This window comes from Chaetomium tenue (assembly GCF_020726465.1).
Source record: "Chaetomium tenue strain MPI-SDFR-AT-0079 chromosome Unknown F5144scaffold_1, whole genome shotgun sequence".
Taxonomy (NCBI): domain Eukaryota; kingdom Fungi; phylum Ascomycota; class Sordariomycetes; order Sordariales; family Chaetomiaceae; genus Chaetomium; species Chaetomium tenue.
The window spans coordinates 181,310-204,037 of record NW_027117329.1 but is presented as its reverse complement, the minus strand read 5'-3'; the positions used below and the strand labels follow the sequence as shown (position 1 = coordinate 204,037).

Here is a 22,728-nt window from a genome sequence, read left to right as displayed (position 1 = left end):
TCCACCCCTGAATACACCTCTCTCCTTTTTCCCGCTTCCCAGTCTGGCCTCATCTCTTTCCGCCAGACCAAAGGTACGTATCTTTGGTGCAGGAGGACTGGCATCGGAAGGGATAAGCTGTCTGGGGTGAAGCCCCTCTCTGACATGATCCAGTCGAGATACCTTCATGTTCTGTCTGTCAAGATAGCAAGTTTAAGCTAGAGGCTATTCACAACTCGGCTGTTTCTTTGAACCAAACACTTCTTACTGGATCCCAAAGGCTCATCAGGAGCACAAGGCTTTTCCAGTCTAGAAATGCTGTTTTGCCTTCTTCCTTGACGCCACGAGTTTTATCGACTACCACTATTAGCAAGTAGTCAACAATGGCCATCTTCACGGGAGGAAAAAGCAGGGCAATCAGCTCACCGCGCCACCTGACTCTCCGCCATTCTCGCCGCAAAGCTCTCCACAGCAAGATTGCGCGCGGTGTCCTTTCTGCTGAAGACGATGATCAGCCCATCCTGAAGCCTGGCGAAGAGAAACTCAATTCTTTCTGGGCTCCCGGACTCGAGGCCGGCCCCGTGCACACAATCGTTGCCACTCAGACGGTCAAAGCACCAGGAAGCTCCAACGACCTTGTGCTCGTTTCAGAGCAAGACTTCTATGTCGACGCGCCCCAGTTCTCTCTCCCTGAAGGATCCGTCTATTCATGCTATCCGCCGTCCGGATACCCCGAGGATCACCGCATTCTCCCCCATGTTGTACTCAGCGATCCTCACCTGCCCTGGGAGCGGCGGGGCAGCCCAAAGGATGACGCCTTGGGAGACAAGCGCAACAAGGTGCCCTGGCTTGCTCTGTTCACCTTTACCCAGGATGAACTCAAGCTGGCCCCCGACGCCTTGGGCGGTTTTCAGTTCAAGCAGACTCCAACTCTGGCCGTCAACATGACGGTGGAACAGCTCTGGGGTATCACCACCGCCAACTCTCCCGTTCAAAAGACGCCCGAATGGAACCCAGACGTCATAAAAAGCGCCAAAGGGGACTTCATTTTTATGAAGCCAGACCTGTTCAAGAGTCTGTTCTCCACATTTGGCGATGACAACAAGCGTGAAGTCCCGGCCACGCCAGCCACAGCCAAGTACAAATACCTCGCCCATGTGCGGAACATCAACACCACAGGAATGGCGGTGGCCGGCGTCGAAGATGTCGGCATTTTCTCCGTCGTGGTGGGAAGCCGCAGCGGACCGTTGGTGAACGAGGCGCCGGTGTCGGTTTCGGTCCATCTCGTCTCGATTGAAGGAGTGGAGGATATGACGGCTTTTCCGGACGACAAGCCCCTCATGGCCCTGTGCTCACTGCATAGCTGGAACTACACGGTCAACCCGCCTGGGATGTTAAATGTTCACGACGCCTTTGTCCAGCTCGGAACAGCGCCTCTCGGTTTGAACTTGCTCCGCGCACCGGATGCCACAATTGAGGCCGTCAGCAAGATGTCTGACAAGGTGTCCCCAAAGCTAGCCGAGCGCCTCAAAGACGGCTATAGCTTGGTCAAATATCGCGTCCAGACTGGGGAGGAAACCGTAGCCCTCTACCGGAGTCCATTCACACCCACGGTCGTTGCGCCCCTCGCTGACCGCAACCGATGCTCCAACTCGGGTCAAGATCTCCAAATTCTCGACCGCGAAGTGGGCATCATGGACGTTACGTACTCGGTTGCGTGGCAGGTTGGCCGCCTCCTGGCGTTGGGAGACCAAGGCTTCACTGCCGCCCTGGCTCGTTTTCGGACCGCCATTCATACCATGGCTATGAAGGAGTCCAAGATCCATGTGGTCCGCGCCGTGGGTGGAGATTCGAGCCTTCGTCGCCGCGTTGACGTTCTCGAGAACCTCAAGCAGACTGTGAGCCATCTAAGCAACATCCACCTCGGCGAAGAGCACGATGGTGACGGCGTCGGTGGCCCAGGCGGGGGCAGCGGCTTCGTGCCCGGCCCGCCCAAGCAACGGTGGCGCCGCAACCGCCTGACCAAGAAGCAATACCCTGAGCTGGGATTCAATGGCATTCAAATCCAAGACCAATACCTCGAGAGGGCCAAGGAGGCCGCGTACCAACTCTCTATGGGCAAAGACGGCAAGATCTACGACGAGACAAACGACCCGGTATCAACAGATTGGATGCAGCTCTTAGCCTGGGTCATGGACCGCATGTTCCTATCCGGCGTCCCCGCCCACTACCTCATCAGCGACCCCAGCCACCTGCCGCATGAAGGTCTGCGTTTCTTCTACATTGACCCCAACTGGGTGGACGCCATGATCGACGGAGCCTTGAGTCTGGCCAACCACAATGGTGAAGACCGGGACCGCGTGGCTATCAAGCTTGCCATCAACCGGTACATCCATCACATCCCTGAGCACCAGACCCATCCGCCGCAGATTCCCACCTACGGCTTTTACATGAGATCCGATCTTGTCACCATGTATCCCGATCTGAAAGTGACCACCAATCCGCCACCTCCCGAGGACACGATTCCTGATAAGGCACCGCTGCTGAGACATGAGATCGTGTCGGACGGTGTCATGCTCGGCTTGCTGGACCGGCTCCCCGGAGCTACAGACTTTGATGGTCTGGTCTTCACACAGCCGCCACATCAGCAGCGCTTTGCCGCCGGGTACAGATTGAGCAAGGAAGATATCGGCATCGAGATCTGGCGGCAATACACGGTCGATATGAAGACTCAGGAATCGGACACTCTCCTCCACAAACACCTGATTCCGGCATTCCAGATGAAGCCACAAGACCAGAAAAACTGGTTCACCTGGAACAGTGACCCATCGGCGCCCAACAATGATCTGCGGGTGGTTCGGCTTCCCTTCTATGCTGAGGAGCAGGCCCGCCTTCTCCAAGAGAAGATGGAGAGAGAGTACTTTGACGACGGCGTGCCCAACTCAGCGCTGCTCGCTATGCAGCTCAACGACCCCTTCTATCGACTCATCATCACCGCCAAAGACACCGCTATGAGCTCTATGCTCGAGACGCTGGTCGACACCAACAGCAAACCACGGGCTCTGCAGCTCATCGAGCCCTCTCGCATCCGCCGGTTGATCGAGGGCGGAGACAAAGACGACGAGGACGAGGGCGAGGTTCCTGAATCAACCTCCGTGGAGATAGAGCCAATCTCAGCAACCTCCCTTTACACGCGCCACGAGAATTACCAACCCCTCCCGCACGTCTTCAAGGCCAACCTCGCGCCGCACATCAACTCCAACCTCCCCCTCTACGACCCGACTCACTTCGGCCGGCACGCCCTCATGGGCATCAACCCCCCCGGCGCCCGGCCCAGCACCACCAGCCTGATCTACACCCCGCACCCCGAGGACCCAGCCGGCCCACCCATCTACGACTGCGCCGTGTACTCCACCGGTTCCTCCTACGTCAAGACCAGCGCCCCCGCCAACGCCCTCCCCCAGGATCTTGTCTTCTCCATCCAAGTCAGCAACACCCGCACCGACTACCGCCTAACCGAGCTCCAAATCATCATCCCGCTCGGCGACGCCGACGACGCCGACAGCCACACGCTCTTCCCAGCCTACGACGGCCCCGGCCCGCGCATGCTGAGCAACCTGCGGTTTGTGGTGCTGCCGGCGCAGGGGACGTTTGACGGGCAGCGGTGCCTGGTGCTGCGGATCCTGCCGCGCAGCGCTAACGGGTGGACGGCGATCCGTCTGGTGGAGGAGTTGAGCTTTTTGTTGTGTCTGGCGCAGGTGAATAACACGTTTCAGGGGCAGGGCAGGACGTACGTGACGCTGTATACGGCGGCGTATTATAAGTATGTGTTTGAGACGAAGCCGCGGCAGGGGCAGTTTACGGTGACCTTAAGGAATGCGGGGGAGTGAGGGGTGGAGTGTGTGTGTTCTGTCTGGAGGTATCTCGTTGGGCCGGATGAAGCTTCCGCTCGATGGGTGGTGAGAGTTGTGGTAGGGGTTGTGGGGAGGGTTGAAAGAGTGGGAAGGCCGGACAACAGTTTGAGGTATTATGGAAATGAGACGGCCGTTTGGGACTCTGTGATTCTGACGTGTGGGATTATGATGCGTGATGTCTTCCATACCTATATAACTTGATTCCTATTAGTATCAAGTAGTCGTCGTCAAATCCATCGTCTTTACAGTGCTCAATTTCTTCGAAAACAGTGTTAAACACCATCACTCACCGGGCAGGGAGACTAGGAGGAGGGTCACAAACCTGGAAAGGAAAAAGAAAACGAAAAAGGGAAGTGTTGACACTGGGGTCGGGTATAAGGCCTGTTGAAAATCACATGTTCTCAACGGCCATTTCATGGAAATCGGTTGCAGGCAGTTACACTTTATATGCTAGCTTGAGAAATACAATTGACGCTGTGTTTAGTGAAATCCATCGCTGATACCTATTGACCAAGGTACATGTAATAATCACTGGTCGCGCTCCGCTTGATGGGCCCCATCACACCCCGCTTGATGGCCAATACGGAAAGAGGGGGATATCCATGGTGGCGTCCTGGGTAAATTGATTCACGCTTGCGATTCCAGCATATACCATCAGCTGCTGGCAGCTCATGCAAGGGGGGATGAGCTTGTTGAAGAACTTCTGCTCCTCGTACAGAGGGACGCTTGCAAAGGCTTTTCCAAGCGCGAGCCCACGCATCCGGGCCCTGTCTGTGTCTTTAACGTGAGGCCTGCCATATAGGTAGTTAGCATTTAGTGTCATGCTCATGACTGTAGGTAAAAAGAGGGGTGTCATACCCCATCATCTCCAGGAAAGGATACGTCTCGCCGCAATTGCCGAACAAGGTTGTCTTCTTATCCAACTCTTTGGCAGGGCTTCTACCCCCCTCAAACGGTCCCCAGTCGCCAGGGAATATGAAGAAGTTTGCCAAAAGGTCCCATCTCGCTTTCTTCACCTTGTCCTCCCACGCGCCATATTCTAACTTGGTTCCGTTAGAGCGATCCCCGGCTAGGGTAGCCCCAAGAAAGAAGTCACCGGTCTCGCTGTTCCAAGTACATTGGAAGACAGCGGGTGGGTCGCCTTGTCCGTCCCCTTTCTTATTCTTTTTCTCAGGATCATCCTTCATCGAGGGTATCTGTTTGCCCCCAATCCAGAGGCAGAATTTGGCGTAAACAGCCGTGAGCGGGAGGTAGAACTTGCTCTGATCGGCGACGTCACCCCCTGGAGCTGGGCCCATCTTGGAAAAGAACAGACCCAAAAGGTCGTACTGATTCCAGTATGGGCGCTTACTATCTTTGGTGTACACAGCCCAGTGGTGCCCCTTTGCCGCCTCTGCCTGCAGCTTGAATAGGGACAGCCCGTTCTTTTTCTTTACCGACGCCTTCTTGGTATCGTTCTCCCACACTGTGTCTACCTCGCGGCGGATATGCTGTGGTTGAAGGAGCTTCGTAGACTCTGGGTCTTTTAAGGCAAGACCTTTGCCCATATACTCATCTCCACTCGGGAGGCTGTACAAAGTACGTTCGATCCGTTGTTAGTTCTGATTTGCATGCAAGTGGGGATGGTGGTTTTGGGGGAAGGGGATGGCCCAAATACCTGAGAAGCTCGATTTGAGTTTTGATGACCACAAGCTCATTTTTCGTGTCTTCCTTGATGGGTGGGTCGAGCTTGTCATAGTTGTCAATGACAGACTGAAGGTAGTCGAATACCTAGAAAGAATGGAATCAGATGATTGCCTCGAATTAGCAAACGGTCATGTGAAACGTGTGAACCGTGGGAAATAAGTTACGTGGTCTCTACTCCCAGTCTCATTGTATAACGCGTCCAAGCTCTTACCACCAAAGCTCAGGACGACCGCCATGGCGCCTCCCTATACTTTTGATTCTACCACGCAGCCTTTGGGGCCTTAGGGCAAAGTAGAAACGAAAGAAAGCAAGAAGGTAAAGGCGAACCGTGCTGCTAGACGCTGATCGGGGCTTGGATTCTCAGGTATGTGCTTACAAGCACAACATGCAACTCGAGGGCCTGCTTTTATCGGGCCCATAGATCCCGGACCCTTAGTTCCCGACCCAACTCGACCCAGGTCCAATGCAGCAATGCTTCTCCGGTCCTGCGAACGTAGGGTGTGTACATTATATGTGCATACCCCTTTAGCAGTGCTTTGGTTGCATATCTAGGCTATGTATTGTTGAATATCATGGATAAGGGCATAATCACACCCCTTGGCCAAAAGCGGGCATTTCTTTCATCCGCCACCCCCAATATTTTGCGTCTCGTCACACCAATAAGGGAGGGATGGCATGCAGTCCAAGGATCGGGCATGCCGAAGGCAGACTCACCGTTGAGTCGGAAGACCCATACGTCCCCACAACACTGCCCTCGGTTGAACTTCAAAGTTCAATGCAATCAATACTCAGGGCAGGTACCTGCCCCCGCTTGGACGGGATATCTTCCGCGAATTACCGAGCGGGGCAAAAAGTCCTTTGGGTTGGGTTCCGTGAAAGGTTAGCCTCGACAGCGGCAATCTTTGTGGCCGATGAGAACCCCCTCCGCAACGACTTCACCTCCAAGTTCTGCAACTACATCCTAGTGATAGGAACAAAACCACAATCCGAATTTCATCTTGACCACTTCTAACCACTGCGCGCACTCTCATCCGCGTATCAAAAGCGTTCTTTTTTAAAATGGCAGGAGAACCCAACCCCGACGTCTCGGCCAATGTACGTACAGCCCAACCCACCTCCATTATTTCCTCTTGCACGGGTTCATTTGAGGTCTCACCGAAGTGTAATATAAGGCCGCTGCAGATATGCCCACGGGGTGGAGCGACAAATATGAAGACATGGGCGGCGACTACTCATGGGACGACAGATACGGATCAGGGGCTGTTCTCGCCGTCGAACTCGGGCTCGGGAAGGCGAAGCCTCTTATGGCGAGACTCGACAACTACGGCGGCGGCCAGGCCATCTTTGAATCCGAGGCCAAGCCGGGCCAGCTGTACATGTGGCAGTCCGAAGTCGGCGAGATAGACCGCATCGTCTCCCCCACCAGCCTTGCCGAAGTCAAAAATCTCATCGCCGCCGGCAAGATCTCCACCATCCAGCTGGAAACAGTCACGCTGCCGTCGCCCCAAGAATAGGAGGCACATATTAACACACCTAGCCGCCGCCTGAGCCTACTCGCTTGCACTCGAGCCCACCCCCACGCCCGGCGTTGGATGTGTTGTAGCACAAATAAGGAGCTGGAAATACAAGCTGAGATTCTGAATCCCACCACGGCATCGAGAGCATTTCCACCTCCCACATTCGATTCCTAGGGACACCGTGTGGTCAAGCAATTCTTGAGTTTAAAACAACACAGTTCATGGCTCCTAGTCCCCGGCACGACGCTAAGGGAGGGATCCGGCAAAGGCCGCCTCCGCATAGATATATATCATCCGCATCCAAATTCAATGCCACAGAACCACACGCTGATAATCCCTATGTATTACTTGTAACTACCATCAAGCCCTCTAATCTCAACCTTGGAATAAACGGCTCCGAACCAACCCAAAGGCATAATACGAACATACACCTGTGACACCAAGCACCGTAGACAGGAGCAACACCCCTCCGGTAAGTATCCCGGTCTGAAAGAACCCAATGTGCGTGATCCCCTGGCTGGCCCGCTTGACTGCGGCCAGCTTGCGAAGTGTTTGATGGGCAAACACAGCAAGTTTCTGGGGGGAAGATTGTTCGAGAAGGTGTGCTAATACGCCTTCCTCAACGGAGGGTGTGACGAACCGGCCCTTGGGTCGGCAGAAGAGGGCTTGGTTGTAGGGGGAATGGGTTTGAGGGTCGACTGAAACGTTAGAAGGGGACACGGGAAGGACTGTGACTTGTTAGAGAGAAGAGCCTATATAGAAGCTGGCAGCGACACCTACAAAGGAGAGTAGTAGGCACGTGGTTGACAAATGACATCGGTGAGTCGAGAAACTGGCATATGTACTTCGCCGCCGACGGTTTGGTAAAGATGTAAGCGGCACCAAGACGGCCATTGCTTTCGAGGCTGTCAGACGTTGTTCTCCGAGTCCGGCGTGGGTGTATGCTGGCATACCTCTTGGAAAAGTCAATGGCATCGTCTATGCTCGTAACCGCATGAACGAGGAGGCACCCTTCTTGTACCTTACGGCGCAACAACGGTGATTTCCTGCGACGGTGTCAATATTAAAGTGAACGAGAGTCAAATGTCGTTTCCTTCGAACTCACCTGTCCTCAACCTCCACAACCGCCCCAGCCGAACTCCACGATAAGACATTCACCCCCTTTTCCGTCCTCACCAACTCGGACAGGCTTTGCCCGGGCGCCGTCCTAGGCGGATTCGTCTTACCACCATCAGAAACAAACCGAACGGTGTGCCGCACAACGGCCTCGAGAAACTCCTTCTTCACCCACTCATTCACCAGCACCACGTCCGGCGCATACGGCGATCTCCCGCGCAGCGCAAACCGCGACCGGACCAGCTCCCGCGCCGCAACATCCAAATCGGCATCGCGCTCCACAACTGCTACTACCCGAGCTTCCGGGTTCGAGACAAGGTGGTGCGAGAGATGGGCGCTCTCACTGCCGTTTTGCAGGACGCGGATGTGAGGGTGGTCTAAGTCGGATTCATTGATGGGGTTGGTAGTTGTCTCAAAGATGTCATCGTCTAGAGCTTGGGCAATGAGGTCCAGCACTAGCCGGGGTGTCCGTAAGAGGGATTGTTCCGCCTGGACGATCACGCAATTCCCTGCTGCCAGCGCTGGGACCAACGCGGACATGAGGCAGGAGAAGAAGGCATGCTTGGCGGGATGGATGATAACGATTCCGACAGCTTCTTTTGCTTGAGGCATGTTCTGGCCTCTTGATACTGTGTACTCCTCGTGGAGGGATTGGTCCGTGTCGATGGCGGTGAAAGCTTGGGTCAGCAGCTGCATGGCGAGCCAGTACTCGATCTGCACCTCGGCTGGGGCATAGCCCGTGTCTGCCGCAATGGCATCTTGGAGGTCAGATGCCTTGTCCACAAGCACATCGTGCAATTGCTTCAGTTGTATCTTCCGAAAAATGGGATTCAGTGCCCGGCCGTCGATGGCGGCAGACCGAATGTTGCTGAAGGGTTTCGGCATGGTGCTTAGATGGTGTAATCGAGCTGCTTCGCGAACATGACGTTTAGGAGGCTCTATTCTCCACCAAATTAAAGCTTCCCACAGCTCGTGCTACCTCGGCCGTAAAGCTGTGGCCGCGCTAGGGGTGTGATTCAGGGGGTTGATGCGTCGGTGGCCAACCCTCCACATCCCGAAGCTCCACCCCCACACTCCGGCCGCACCCCAACGACAACTCCCGTCACATTCGGACATTGTTTTGCCCCGCCGGAGGTCATTGTCACGTCCACTTGCAAGAAAAGCATACTCGACGTCGATACCCTAGCTTTGCTCTCACACCTTGACGCCGCCACGCATGCCACAATGTCGTCGACCACAACCACGCAAACCCAAACCCGCACACGGCAAACGGTGCTGAGGGACTACGAGCTGCATCACTCGGCGAGCTCCCCTCGGACTGCCCAAACCAACCAACCGGCACTTGCAACTGGGGGCCACCTCACGTCTCGGAACCCCCCGGATTGGCCAACAGCACACCGTCGAGTTCCTCCACACAGGCCGATCAACAGAGAAAGGGATCAGTCTGAAGTACGTGTGTATACCAGTCCGGCGGAGCAGGTCTTTGTTGGGACTATGTTCACGGGGGTTTTAATATACGCTGTGAGTTTATGCCACCATTCTTAGGGAGGTGCTGGATGTCATGTTCCATTCTAATCACGCTTTGAAGACCGCTGCGAAGGTTTGGAGGGGTACTTTTGGCAGGTTTAATGATGGCGTGTTCAAGTATGCGGTAGGCGGAGAGCTATGAATGTATAATGATAAGTTTCACTTGATATGTTCGCAATTGATTCCATGCAAACTCATGTATCCATGTATTGATAGCTCTAAATCCCACGTGTTCCACCCGTCCATTGCGCACGCGAACACATGGTACCTGCATATGAATGTGTCGCTTAATCAACAGTAATTAACAATCCATGCTGATCATCACGTAGGGTTCTCATAGGATAATCCAAACTGAAACCGTGTTCGTTGTTATCTCAAAAACATCATCCACCCCATCACGTATCTACCTTACTCAGACCCCTTAACCCCCTTCATGCCCCCGTAATCCTCCTTCAACGGCTCTCCCGCAACCTCCAACGACTGCACCGGCTGCAAAATATACAACATGCGCACCCACTCCGTCTTGCTACAATTCCGCCACGCATGCATCGTCGCCCGCTGCACGGACACATCCCCGCGCCTCATGACGCGCGTCTCGCCCGAGTCCAGCACCAGCTCGACCTCGCCCTCCAGCACCACGCCGTAGTCCAGGCTGACGGTGCGGTGCATGGGCGACGTGGCGCCGGGCGGCATGTCGACGTACCGCAGCACCGTCCCCGTCTTGACGGTCAGGCCGGGCGGGTCGGCCAGGAAGGCGCGGTACGCCGTGGTGTCGGCATCGTTGGCGATGTCCACGGGGAAGGTGGAGGTCACGTAGCATTGGGCGAAGGAGGCGTCGCCTTCGCCGAGCGAGTAGAATGGTGCCGGGGCGGGGATGGACTCGTCAATGACCGCTTTGCCTTCGGCGTTGTGCGTGGTGATGAAGCGGTTTGGGTGGGAGAGCTTGCCTTGCAGGGCCATCTTGCGTGAGGTAAGGTATGGCAAATTGATCGGGAAAAGGAGGAGATGTTGATGTGGTTTCGGTTTTTCGGTGTGTTGTTTTGGACTCTGGACGATAGCTGAGCAGCAATATTGTAAAAACCTACTGTTTCCATCCGCAGAATACCCATTGAGTCTCTAGATATGTAGCTGAATGTTCACTTCGGCAACCGTCTGCCGCGCCGGGAAGTGGGCTCATGTGGACCGGTCATGTCTCGACGGCCGGCAGCTCGCCAGTCACAAGACCCCTGTAGTCACATTGGGGAGGCGCCGCGACTCAAGAACAATGCCTTATACGGGACAGCAGATGTCATTAAGACATTGGCATCACAGTTTGACAACTGGAAAAGACGCATGTGCTCTTACATTACGCCTCATCTCCAACCATGACTTCCCCTGACTACGCCCACCACTTTTCAGCCCGCAATATCCCCTTTGGGATTGCATCATCGAAAAAGCATCCCAAACCTCAAGCGGTGACCCGGATAGGAAATTCTGTTATCTTTCTTCATGAATGTCATACTGGTAGTGAACTGTTCGAGGGCATCGATGGACTTCCCAGAAGGATCTTTGCCGATGAGACCCTCAACCAATTCGCGGCTCTCCCAAAGGCTACCCACAGAAATGTTCGCGAGGCCATTCAATCCGTTTGCCAGAATGGCAACCTCGACGTGTCCAAGTTACCAGCCGGAAGTGTCGAAGACATCACGAAAGTGGAGATGCACATGCCTGTCTCAGTTGGCGATTTTGCCGGTACAACTCCCCTGTTCCCTCCGCTCATAACCCACAAGCTCTTTCTCTAATGACAACAGACTTTTCCTGCTCTCTGATACATGGCAAAAACGCGGGCCGCATCGTTATCAACGACGCTCGCCCACCCCCGGCCTTCTTTCACTTCCCCATTGCATATCAAGGGCGGGCTAGCTCCGTCGTGGTGTCTGGAACCGACATAGAGCGCCCGCAGGGCCAGTACCGCGACAAATCTGCTCCAACGGCGGCGAATGAACCCAAGCCGGTGGTGTATGGCCGCTCGAATGCAGTCGACTATGAACTTGAGTTTGCCGCTATTATCGGAAAACCACTGCGTATGGGGCGCAGGCTAAACGCGGTCGATGCGGACGATCATATCTTTGGGTTTGTTATTTTGAATGATTGGAGTGGTAAGTCTTTCCTTCGACATACTTTCCTGACTCGAAGCTCATCGTCCTGGAACACAGCCCGAGATATCCAAGCGTTTGAGATGACTCCGCTAGGCCCCTTCAACGGCAAGAGTTTTGGCACATCCATCTCACCCTGGATCGTGACTCTCGACGCCCTTGAGGCATTCAAGACAGAAGGCCAAAAGCCTGTGGTTGATATCCCAAAGTACCTACAGGATCCGGAGCTGCGGACGTATGCAATACAGATGCAGGTTGAGCTATTGTCGGGCTCGACACCAACACTAGCAGGCACATCTTGGGTGCAGAGTTTGTACTGGTCGCCGCGGCAAATGGTTGCACATGCGGTCAGTGCTGGCGCGGCCCTGAGGACGGGAGACATCATGGCGACTGGCACGGTGAGTGGGGATGGGGAGGATGCGAGTGGTTGCATGTTGGAGCTTACAGAAGGAGGAGCCAAGCCATTCAAGTTGGAGGATAGGACGGAAAGGGGATACTTGAACAATGGGGATGTGGTGAGAATGACGGCTGTGGCCGGCGACGAGCAGTCAGGGGTTGGGTTTGGGGAATGCATCGGCAGACTCGTTGAGAGCCGACCTATAGAAGAGTGATGTCGATTTGAGGAGACAAAATAGCTCAATCCGCTCAGATACCTAGGTACCTACCTACCTACTCTCAATCATGGCAAATACCCAAACTCTCAATACCAATGCTAAAAGGACTAACGTATTTGCATAACGAGTGGGCCAACATAACGAGTGGGCCACTTTTCTTCCTCTTGCAACCTCCCAACTTCATGACGAATTTCCTTCACAATACAAAATGCAACCTCTTCCAAAAAGAGAGTCGTATGATCCTTGCGCTTGAAGCTCTTAAGAAAGACGCTAAACTTTCCGTACGGAAGGCTGCTACGATCTACGAGATTCCGCGAAGCTCGCTTCAACATCGACGCGCTGGAAAGCAACCACGACCCGAAATACCAGCCAACCTTCGAAAATTGACCAACTTGGAAGAACAAGTCCTTCTTGAGAGGGTACTCGACCTTGATGCGCGAGGATTTCAGCCCCAGCTCTCCGACCTTCGAGAAATGGCCGATCGCCTTCGGGCCGCACGCGGCGCGTCGCCCGTCGGACCCCGATGGGCAAACGGTTTCGTAAAGCGACATTCCAAGGTTACGACGCGTTTCCGACGTCAAATCGATTATCAGAGGGCCCAATGCGAAGATCTCGACGTAGTAAATGCGTGGTTTCGGCTCGTACGCAACGTAATCGACAAATACGCGATCCAAGAGGGGGACATCTACAACTTCGACGAGACTGGGTTCCAGATGGGCATGCTTTCGAGTGCAAAGGTCGTGACGAGCTCCGAGCGACGTGGGCGGCCTCGCACAAAGCAGCCTGGCAATTGAGAGTGGGTTACGGTGATCCAAGCTGTGTGTGCGGATGGCTGGGTCGTGCCGCCGTACTTTGTCGTCAAGGGGAAAAACCACCTCCTCCCCTGGTACCAGGACAGCCGGTTCGAGCCCGAATGGAGAGTCCACACAAGCGAAAATGGCTGGACAACAAATGAGATTGGCCTCGATTGGCTAAAACATTTCGACCAGGCTACCAAGCGCCGTACGAGAGGGGTGCATCGGCTGCTCATCCTCGACGGCCACGAAAGCCACCACTCGATCGACTTCGAAGATTTCTGCAAGGCCAACAACATTATTACACTTTGCATGCCTCCCCATTCTTCCCACTTTCTCCAGCCTCTTGATGTTGGGTGTTTTAGTCGGCTCAAGGCCTCGTACGGCAAGCGGATTGAGCAGATGATGCGGATGCAGATCACCCACATTACGAAGGAGGACTTCTTCGACGCATTTGTCGAGGCATTTCACGCTTCCATCACAGCGAACAACATACGAGCGGGCTTTAGAGCAACTGGCCTTGTTCCTTTTGACCCTGAATTGGTAGTTTCTTGCCTCGACCCTAAGCCACTTACCCCATCTCCTCCAAACTCGCGTCCCGGAACAGCCTCGAGTTGGGCCCTGAAGACCCCATCCAATGCGTACGACGCGACCAAGAGCCCCATCACTCTCAAGCGGAAGATCGAGAACCATCAAGGTAGCCCTCCGACTCACATTTTCGACATCATCGACTTGCAGGCCAAGAGCATCTCAAAATTGGCACATGAAATGGTGTTACTCCGAGCTGAGGCCCAGGAACTTCGTACAGCAAATGAGCGACTAAGCAAGCGCCGTCGGACAAAGAAAACGCGTCTGCAGGAAGGAGGATCACTTAGTTTACAAGAGGCAAAGGGTTTGATGGCTGACCGGGGACTTGGTGATAAGGACTACAAGGAAACGTCCGGGAGTAGTGGTTGTATAACAGTGGGTGGGCCACGCATTCGGCTCTGCAGCAACTGCAAGAAGCCCGGCCACAATGCGCGGACTTGTCAAGTACTTTGCGAGATGTCTGAAGACAGTGACTCCGAGTAGTTTCAATTGATTTGAGCTGTTGTGGCTGAATTGACTTACACGAGGTGGCTGAGGTCCGGGAAAAGTGGCCCACTCGTTATGGTGGCCCACTCGTTATGCAAATACGTTATCCTGTTGTGAGTACACATGTTGATTTCAGGGCTATTACGAAGTACGATTTGGAGACTTTACCAACACATCTCCGGAAAATAACATTACCCCCCTAGGTACTTTCCTGCCGGTGTCCGTGAGACCCGTCATCCTGGTACAAGTTGCGCAACCGGCTTGTTCCGAGCCAACGCTGGCGTTTCGGACCTCCGATGGGTCCGTTCGGGATGTGGCCCTCCCGCTTTCCTCCGACCTCATGCTCCGACTGCTCACCCCGCTCCCTGTCTCGAGTGCCGGGAGACACCCAACAATGCATATTTGATCCAATTGGCTAACAACACTGTCCGGTTCACTGACGCTGTCTGAGTCTATTCAACCACCACATCTAGCTTGGGGTCTTGGAATCCATCACAATGCCGAACAAACTACAGGACCTCCATACTGTTGACAGTACCAACTTCCCCTATGTTTTTGAGCAGAATGTTACAGTCCCCTTAAAATCTGGTGGCGTAGTCCGCTGCAACGTCTACCGGCCCAAGCCGGATACTCCCGTCCCGGTCTTGGTCACATACGGGCCGTACGGGAAGGATATTCATTACAAGGAGTAAGCCAAGACTTCGAAGCACAACGGGGCGACAATTGACCCGGACTCTAGTTTCATTCCGAAGTACTCAGAGGTCAATCCTCGCCACAAGTCTGACCACTCGGCGTGGGAGACGCCCGACCCCGGGTTTTGGACCGAGCATGGCTACGCTATCGTCCGTGCAGACGAGTTGGGCCTTGGGCAATCCCCAGGCAAACTGGATACCATGTCTCGAGGGACCACAGATGCATTTGTTGACGTCGTCGAGTGGGCAGCCGAGCAACCGTGGTCCTCGGGCAAGGTAGGCCTCTTGGGTATCAGCTATTACGCTGGGAGCCGTACGTATCACTTCCCAAGCGCTACTTTAACCCCTGAATTCGTCATTACACTAACTAACACCGACTGATGTTAACTAGAATGGCGAGTGGCTGCCCGTAAACCCAAGGGCCTTGCGGCTATTGTTCCATGGGAAGGCATGTCGGACTACTACCGGGATCGGTGCCGCCACGGTGGAATCTTGTCCAACGCTTTCATCAAGTTCTGGTGGAACAGGCAGGTCATCACCAACCAATACGGACGGCCCGGCCGGGCTGCTTCCAACTGGGGTCCGGGTATGTTACATCTCCGTCAATGACCCGAAAACTTGGAACATCATTAACATACGGCCAGACACTATCGAGGGTGATCTCTCAGAAGAGGAGCTGGCTGCCAACCGCCAGGATCAAACAATTGACAACCAGAAACACCTCTACCGTGACGAAGTGTACTACGCATCCAAGGAATACGACATGGGCGACATCGAAGTCCCACTCCTCTCCGTCGGCAACTGGGGCGGCATCCTGCTCCACCTCAGGGGCAACATCGAGGGCTACACCCACGCCGGCTCCGAGTTCAAGTACCTGCGCATGATCACGGGCCGCCACGACCTGCCCTTCTACTACGACGAGGAAGTCGAAATCCAGCGCAGCTTCCTCGACGCCTTCCTCAAAGGCGACGACCGCGTAGGCTGGTCACAACCCGGCAAGGTCCCACCCGTCAGCCTGGTCCTCCGCAAAGGCAACGTCGGGTTCAACAACGCCGAGAAAGAAAAATCCTACGCGCGCCGCGAAGAAAACGAATGGCCCATCGCCCGCACACAATACACGCGCTACCACCTCACCCCCGACCTCACCCTCACCCCCAACCCCACCACCCCCATCCCCAAGCACAAACTCACCTACCGCTCCCTCGGCACCATGCAAACCCCCCACCTCCTCCAATTCACCACGCCCCCCTTCCCCACCGAAACCGAAATCACCGGCCACATCGTCGCCCACCTCACCATCTCCGCCTCCCCGGACCCCGCCTCCCCCACCATCCCCTCCGACATCGACCTCTTCCTCACCCTGCGCTACCTCGGCCCGGACGGCGCCGAAGTCTTTTACACGGGCACGGCCGGCGACCCGGTGCCGCTGACCAAGGGGTGGCTGCGCGCGTCGCTGCGGAAGATCAACGCCGAGCACCCGAAGCATAGGGCGTGGTTGCCGCAGAGGGATTATACGAGTCGGGATGTGCTGAGTGTGATTCCGGGGGAGGTGTATGTGGTGGATGTGGAGGTGTGGCCGACGAATGTGGTGGTGGAGGAGGGGGGACGGGTGGTGTTGGAGGTGAGCTCGGGGGATACGCAGGGGAGTGGGATCTTTTTGCATGATGAACCGGTGGATCGGTGAGTTGTTTCTTTTTTTTTTCTGATTCTTGGTGGGGGTCGGTTGGGGCGTGGAAGATGCTAATGAGATAACGCGGTGTAGATCTGTTGAGAAGTTCCAGGGATTTAACCACGTCCATTTTGGGCCGCGGTTTGAGAATTATGTCACGCTGCCAATCATTCCAAACAAAGAGCAGTAGTGGCTATCCATGCACGGCGACAACTAGTGGTTTGGACTTTGGGTCGGAATTCGCCCAGGATGAGTTCATCGCCGTACGGTTAGGTCACTTCTGAGTGCTCAACTTCGGACACGGTTCAGGCCACTGAGAGGGTGAGACAGGGGCGACGTGAGGAATCAAGGTACATGTGCCTACATGAGGTAGGGGGTTAGGGGGTAGTTAAATAGAACTAAGCATTGCGTATTCGGAAAGAAAGTTCGGCAAGATGTCAAGTAGCAGTTCGTCTCCCCTCGATACATTAAGAGGAGTCCCTTGAATCTGTGTCCGACGTAGCACGCGGGGTGCACGTGGTGGGGCTTGAACCATCATCTACACCAGAGACATTGGCTAGATTATTTCCATAGGCTAGTATACTCAGTGGTTAGGGAGCGAAGTAGCCCACTCGACGGCGGCAGGAAATAGAGACCCCCCCGGGAAACCAAAGTCTAGGCCACCCAAAGGCAGGCCAGAGCTATCGTGCTCGGAAACGGCAGTCAATGAGATCTCTGTTCCTTCAAAAGCCTGCCTAAGGATGGCACCTTGGAAAGGCAGACAAACGTCCGGTACAGGACTCGAAGCCATGCTCGCACGCGAAACAGAGAGAGAACCACAAGCTAGCGAGAACTGTACTATACAAGGGTTGGGAAGACAATTGGTATGGACAAGCATGATGAAGTCGTGGATGGATCTGAGGCAGGGGCACCGGTGGTTGACGTATCACAGTATCACGTTCGTTGCTCGGGAGCCACAAATGAAGCTATTCCCAACTCGCGCCGAGAGTTGCCAACACCTCCGCACTACCATTCCACATTGAACAGATAGTTCTTCCCGTGCAATCTCTGGCAAATCTTGATCAAGTCTGGTTCATTCTCAGGCGTCACCACGCCGTACCTGATTAGATACGACAACGATACCATGGCTCTGTTCGCTACGAACTCGCCCTCCATCAATGCGACCTTGGCATCGTCCAAAGTCATGAGGGTGGACTTCTCGACCTCGTCACTCCCTGTCCGCGGGATCACATTCTATCAAACTCCATCTCGAAAAGGTACGAGATGATATGCTGGCAGCCAGGTTTGCCAGTGCTAGTGATGGACATCTGATACGAGACGGTGCCGCACGCGACGATGTTTGCTGTCGTGTATTCCTTGGGAACGGATGCCTCAACGGCGATCTTGCGCGCTATCCAGTCGACAGGCCGCTCGCCTGACCGGATGACCCCTGCGACGGTGCTGTCGAGCTTGTCGGGAACTGTCGGCTTCGTTGCCGACCGCTTCGGGACCCGGTACTTGGTTTCGTTCTTATGCTTCACAAAGCCAATCAAGTGGGCGCTATAGCTGACAACACCAAAAGGATCGAGGCCGCTGCGGCCGGTCTCAAGCGCGTGTTCGCCGTCCGACACGACTCGTTAGATCTTTCGCGGGCTTGTTAGAGCGCCTTCCTTTACGGTTTGCGTCAACAGGTCGCGCATGACCTGCGTCCGCTCCTGGAAAGAGCCGGATTACACCATGGTCAACAGCAGTCGCTCACTGTTGACCTGCCAGTTTGGCGACAGGTTGAGCCCCTGAAAAATGGATCTGTGCCTGTAACCGAAAGGCTTGGGGTAACCCTCAATCATGAAGTAGTATTAGTCTTGCATCCATGTCTTCCATCCAGTTGGATTGCGCTGGTAGTATGGCAATCTGCATGCCGTTAGCTTGGTGCGTTGGTCACCGAGGGATCATCGCCGACGACACTCGGAATATTGAAGTCGGAATCGACTGGAAACGAACGTGTAGGCCAGCTTTCACGAGCGCCAGGCCGCTAAAAGGATTTGATGACATCACTAAGTAGCGCCTCATTCCACGGCACGATTCGGGTCGCGAATATGAATCGTTTGAGCGGAAAAGCGGAAATACTGAAGAGTTGACCAGCTGGACGTTGTTTTGATCCAGTCGTCAGATGCCGGTTACGGTGTTACCTAGGAGCCTGGGTAGGTTCCCCGCTTTCCCTGCGACAATTGTGTTACTTACAGCCTCGCAAACTGGAAGGGTTGGGCCATTGAATGTACTGATGGTAAACAGAATTACAGCTCCGGTCGTGTGGCTGAAAGTTCGGGAACTCCTCGGCAGCAGCTTTCCCGAGCCCTGAGCTGTCAACGCGGAAGGAAAACCGGAAGGCACATGCAAGCGGATCAAGATATCGTAAACGAATGCAAGAGCCGTTTTTGACCCGCCATGCTGATTTGTCTTGCCGTATTTCATTACTAGGCGCCTAGAATGACAAAGACCTTGAACACACACCGCCCGCGTCTATCCTAACCTCTTCTTTCGGAAACTATAGGCAAAAGGGGTTGGCCAGCTCGAGGTGCGACCTGTTGTTCGACTGTAAGAGCAAGTGTGGCTGCCGATGGTTTGGCCTGGAGCGAGGTCGTTGCCGCGGCCCGATGTTAACTCTGGATCTTCTTCGGCTGGACCACCGGTCCACCGCCGGCGATAATTACATGGGCCATCCATCTTCCGCAGATTACCTAACTTTCTCTAACTTCCCCCTCCTGCCCTCGGCTGTTATGTCTCGGCCTTGGGTCGTTTGCCGCGTCGGACGGCGGGATCCGATCTGTTCGTCAAAGAAGAGCATCAGCCTTCCGTCGTCAACAAGGTGGTCGGGCAGGGCTTCGCCGATCTGGTATCGCGCCGGAAAATCAGGCGGAATCTCTCGGAAGTGAGGTTCACACCATGTCTGCACGTCCCCATTAGCATACCTTTTTCTTTTTGTGACGGGGGGTCGCACAGCGCGGGCGTGGCGGGGGGTGGAAACGGCCTGAGTCTGTGAGACCATCCACTCAGCCTGACCTTTCGTCTGCTCTGAAAATATTCTTGGGCGTGACGCTCAGGCTGGCGGGCAGCGCATGTGTCAGTAACTAACGGCGGAGGCCGCCGATGGATGCTTACTTCAAGGTTATGTTGGATCTCCAATGTCACTCTGAGTCTGCCATTGGGAGTTGAGTTCATTTCGCAACTCAACAACACTTGTCGTGCCCGACTATGCAGCAGAGCCAGGCATCTCACATGCCAGTACCCGGTGATGAGAATGAAGCCATTTGCCACTAACACGCCGTGCCGTGGTGTGATTGAGCACTTCGACCCTGTCGAGGAAGACAAGGCCACATCGATGTTCGCATGTGTTGGCACAATAATCGGCTGAAAAAGGTCTCGCCTCCTCACCGATGCATGGAGAGGAAGATGTCATTGGTCATCGCCGGTTTGGGGTGAGCTTGCTCGCCGCTCGTCGGGTTGCCGAGTACGATTGGATGACCGGGGCCACCCTGACCCCCCCAAGTGGGCGACAAAAAAAGCTACCCCAAAATAACACAACCACCACAAACCACCACCAAAGAGGGCAGTTTATGCCTGTTTTCTCTCGCGATTCTTCTAAGAATGAAGCCTTTCAATCTATAGATATCTTGCCTCTACTTTTCACATACTCTTAAAGTGGATAAGCGTTGTTGAATTGTGCTGATATGGTGGTGTTTGGTGGTTGTGATAGGTACTTCACGGGGTGGCTTGTTTTGTCGACCACTTGCCCCCCAACCGGGCATTTTCCGGCAGTGACGGGACGCTCTTGTCAGGCCTGCATTTTCCCTTCTAGAGATAGCCCGTTAATTCGCCATTCACCTCATCGTACCTTCCCACAGCTTGAATTCGTTATTCCACGTGCCACAACTCGGTCATTGATGTAGGACTTTTACTAACCGACGCTCGATGTTGATGTTCACTGGTTGCCCTGATCTAGGCTGAGCCCGCTGGGGTACATCATCACCATATACATCATGTTACATGCACAGAACCTACCCCCGTGAACCAGTGCCGTAAACGCCCACAATGTTTAAGCACACCCCCTTTCCAATTTCCTCCCCAGCTCGAACTTCTAGATATCCTGTGCGCTGGTGACACGTCCCTTCCTCTTGCTTACTCCTGGGGCGGACGAACAGCAAGAACTGCAGTTTATTTTGAGAATGCTCGTTTATAAATAGTCAGCCCTTCTATCACAAACCACTGCCCGTTCCACCCGCTCCCTCGTTTCTCAAACTCAAATTCCAGATCATTATCACCCCAGTGCGCATCCTAGAAAGTATCCACTCCCACAGCACCACTCCTTCCAATTTCCACAGCGCCGGTAAAAGGGAGCAACTGGAAAACTGCAGTACTGCACACAACAACGACACAATGAAGTCGTTTTCCAACCATGGACTAGCTTCATCTAGTGCTTCAAGGTGCTTCTCCCCGTCTCCCAATCTTCTTTGATACTGCTTGCGCGGTTGGTCCTGGCCACGTTTCCATTCCAACCGTGGTTGATGGGGATGATGACTGCCAGAGATTGCCCCAAAACAACCTGACGACGAGACCGCTGACCGTTGGCCGTGACTCCGTACAGCACAGTCGGCCCTGCTGCCGGTCCGGCTTCGAGCCATGGCAGCACATTTAACGCCTCAACGAACGGCTCAAACAAATCGACCACGTCAAGCCAGACGGACGAACAGCCCTACCAGCTGCTTGCCTATCTGGCCCAGCCGCCGACCAAAGAAGGCTCCGTGTACGGGCGTCTCGGCGGCTGTATCGCCGTGGTGCACACAAACTACGCAGGTCTGGAATCGGAGCACTAGCGACGTTGATCCCCGTTTAGGTGGCGGGGTCAAGTTGGCTCCGGGACGGTGCCTAGCATCAGCAGCTGCACTGGAATACGGCAGGCTCGGGGTGTTCCGCACCCCATCCCGGACCAGTGACAAGGATGGGTGACGGGAGGGCTATGGATGGGAACTGCTTCATGGACTACATGGTAATGATGGGATGTCAGATTTTGGTGGGTTCAAGGCGTTCTGGAGGAGACATTTCGATAGAGAATTCAGATGACGATATACTTTATCAGCCTGAAGGTATCCTTAGTAGGTATTAGCGTACGGACCACACGCATCGCCTTCGCCTTTTCTTCTTCCCCCCCCCCCCTAGATGAGGCGATGCCGGGGCGGGCGAGGCGAAGTCACGAGCTTGCGTTCCACAACGCACGCGAGGTGGTGCTTGGCAAGCCATGGATGCCCTTATTGATACCTTCCATGGTGCCTTGTTGAGAAAATTCTATCTTCGGGTTTTCACTCCCGCTTTTGCCCTCATCCTGATCATTCACACCACAAAACAACCGAGTGTGATTCAACAATTCAGTTGCACCGCATGTCGTGGTCACGCTTTAATCCCATGGGAAACCAACCAGACGCCAAACGGGAGGGAAATTAATTGGAGGCAGGGGTATCCTTACCTGACTCTCCGACTCACTCTCGATACCCATTACTCGGGTATGCACCCATTACTCGGGTATGCACCCATTACTCGGGTATGCACCCATTACTCGGGTATGCGAACCACCAAAAAAGCACATCTCCCTTGTTGTTCTGGCCGTTCCCATCCAACCTCCACGGTATCTAGTCAAGTTGCATGAACAAAGTCCCGCAAACCGGCTTAAGAGGCCGAAGCAGCCAGCAGCATCGCCGCCATGGCCATAAGTATCGGGAGGGTAATCTCTGCACGCACGGTTATCCCGACACATGCAGGGGGTTTGTTCCCCCCTCAGGGTTGCATTGGTTGCATGGGACACCAGATACTTTGTACCACGCCCATGACCCTGGATCCGCTGATGGATTACCTATCAATTTCATTCGATGGCAGTTACACACGCCCTGCATCATAACCTTTCACTTGCATGAGCTAGCCACGGCAGGTCGTGCAACCAACCACGCACGGCATGACCAGACGGGCGAGGCGAACCTGCCAAA

The 22,728-nt window shown here is 54.6% G+C and overlaps 11 protein-coding genes across 11 annotated transcripts; 6 read left to right on the top strand and 5 right to left on the bottom strand.

The window, feature by feature from the left end:
- Positions 1 to 61: 61 nt before the first annotated feature.
- Positions 62 to 4,202, top strand: F5144DRAFT_552527 (uncharacterized protein). Its single transcript, XM_066787754.1, has one exon. It carries the CDS (start codon positions 363 to 365, stop codon positions 3,867 to 3,869), a length of 3,507 nt encoding a protein of 1,168 aa, XP_066647576.1. The 5' UTR covers positions 62 to 362; the 3' UTR covers positions 3,870 to 4,202.
- A 119-nt stretch (positions 4,203 to 4,321) lies between these two features.
- F5144DRAFT_552526 (uncharacterized protein) lies at positions 4,322 to 6,015 on the bottom strand. Its single transcript, XM_066787753.1, has 4 exons — positions 5,744 to 6,015; positions 5,551 to 5,663; positions 4,752 to 5,462; positions 4,322 to 4,684 (listed from the first exon to the last, which is right to left on the bottom strand). Exons 1-4 carry the CDS (start codon positions 5,813 to 5,815, stop codon positions 4,453 to 4,455), a joined length of 1,128 nt encoding a protein of 375 aa, XP_066647575.1. The 5' UTR covers positions 5,816 to 6,015; the 3' UTR covers positions 4,322 to 4,452.
- A 748-nt stretch (positions 6,016 to 6,763) lies between these two features.
- Positions 6,764 to 7,093, top strand: F5144DRAFT_596863 (uncharacterized protein; the record flags this gene model as incomplete). The annotated part of the gene is made up of 1 exon (XM_066790836.1): positions 6,764 to 7,093. One exon carries the CDS (start codon positions 6,764 to 6,766, stop codon positions 7,091 to 7,093), a length of 330 nt encoding a protein of 109 aa, XP_066647574.1.
- A 29-nt stretch (positions 7,094 to 7,122) lies between these two features.
- On the bottom strand, positions 7,123 to 9,125 carry F5144DRAFT_2384 (Aldehyde/histidinol dehydrogenase). The gene is made up of 4 exons (XM_066783330.1): positions 8,202 to 9,125; positions 8,050 to 8,142; positions 7,877 to 7,992; positions 7,123 to 7,824 (listed from the first exon to the last, which is right to left on the bottom strand). The coding sequence occupies exons 1-4, from the start codon at positions 9,095 to 9,097 to the stop codon at positions 7,472 to 7,474; spliced, it is 1,458 nt and encodes a 485-aa protein (XP_066647573.1). The 5' UTR covers positions 9,098 to 9,125; the 3' UTR covers positions 7,123 to 7,471.
- A 180-nt stretch (positions 9,126 to 9,305) lies between these two features.
- Positions 9,306 to 9,933, top strand: F5144DRAFT_500291 (uncharacterized protein). Its single transcript, XM_066786368.1, has 2 exons — positions 9,306 to 9,733; positions 9,801 to 9,933. The coding sequence occupies exons 1-2, from the start codon at positions 9,437 to 9,439 to the stop codon at positions 9,879 to 9,881; spliced, it is 378 nt and encodes a 125-aa protein (XP_066647572.1). The 5' UTR covers positions 9,306 to 9,436; the 3' UTR covers positions 9,882 to 9,933.
- A 214-nt stretch (positions 9,934 to 10,147) lies between these two features.
- F5144DRAFT_477599 (uncharacterized protein) lies at positions 10,148 to 10,699 on the bottom strand (the record flags this gene model as incomplete). The annotated part of the gene is made up of 1 exon (XM_066785054.1): positions 10,148 to 10,699. One exon carries the CDS (start codon positions 10,697 to 10,699, stop codon positions 10,148 to 10,150), a length of 552 nt encoding a protein of 183 aa, XP_066647571.1.
- A 404-nt stretch (positions 10,700 to 11,103) lies between these two features.
- Positions 11,104 to 12,485, top strand: F5144DRAFT_588034 (uncharacterized protein; the record flags this gene model as incomplete). Its single annotated transcript, XM_066789885.1, has 3 exons — positions 11,104 to 11,470; positions 11,509 to 11,877; positions 11,935 to 12,485. The coding sequence occupies 3 exons, from the start codon at positions 11,104 to 11,106 to the stop codon at positions 12,483 to 12,485; spliced, it is 1,287 nt and encodes a 428-aa protein (XP_066647570.1).
- A 2,227-nt stretch (positions 12,486 to 14,712) lies between these two features.
- F5144DRAFT_552517 (Alpha/Beta hydrolase protein) lies at positions 14,713 to 17,149 on the top strand. The gene is made up of 5 exons (XM_066787752.1): positions 14,713 to 15,044; positions 15,096 to 15,361; positions 15,440 to 15,634; positions 15,693 to 16,728; positions 16,811 to 17,149. Exons 1-5 carry the CDS (start codon positions 14,854 to 14,856, stop codon positions 16,905 to 16,907), a joined length of 1,785 nt encoding a protein of 594 aa, XP_066647569.1. The 5' UTR covers positions 14,713 to 14,853; the 3' UTR covers positions 16,908 to 17,149.
- Positions 17,150 to 17,300: 151 nt separating this feature from the next.
- F5144DRAFT_588032 (uncharacterized protein) lies at positions 17,301 to 18,543 on the bottom strand (the record flags this gene model as incomplete). Its single annotated transcript, XM_066789884.1, has 5 exons — positions 17,301 to 17,539; positions 17,714 to 17,715; positions 17,948 to 18,300; positions 18,373 to 18,399; positions 18,433 to 18,543. 5 exons carry the CDS (start codon positions 18,541 to 18,543, stop codon positions 17,301 to 17,303), a joined length of 732 nt encoding a protein of 243 aa, XP_066647568.1.
- A 591-nt stretch (positions 18,544 to 19,134) lies between these two features.
- Positions 19,135 to 20,124, bottom strand: F5144DRAFT_552512 (uncharacterized protein). Its single transcript, XM_066787751.1, has 3 exons — positions 19,856 to 20,124; positions 19,757 to 19,798; positions 19,135 to 19,643 (listed from the first exon to the last, which is right to left on the bottom strand). Exons 1-3 carry the CDS (start codon positions 19,913 to 19,915, stop codon positions 19,431 to 19,433), a joined length of 315 nt encoding a protein of 104 aa, XP_066647567.1. The 5' UTR covers positions 19,916 to 20,124; the 3' UTR covers positions 19,135 to 19,430.
- A 1,006-nt stretch (positions 20,125 to 21,130) lies between these two features.
- F5144DRAFT_588031 (uncharacterized protein) lies at positions 21,131 to 21,567 on the top strand (the record flags this gene model as incomplete). The annotated part of the gene is made up of 2 exons (XM_066789883.1): positions 21,131 to 21,177; positions 21,339 to 21,567. The coding sequence occupies 2 exons, from the start codon at positions 21,131 to 21,133 to the stop codon at positions 21,565 to 21,567; spliced, it is 276 nt and encodes a 91-aa protein (XP_066647566.1).
- Between the last annotated feature and the right edge of the window lie 1,161 nt (positions 21,568 to 22,728).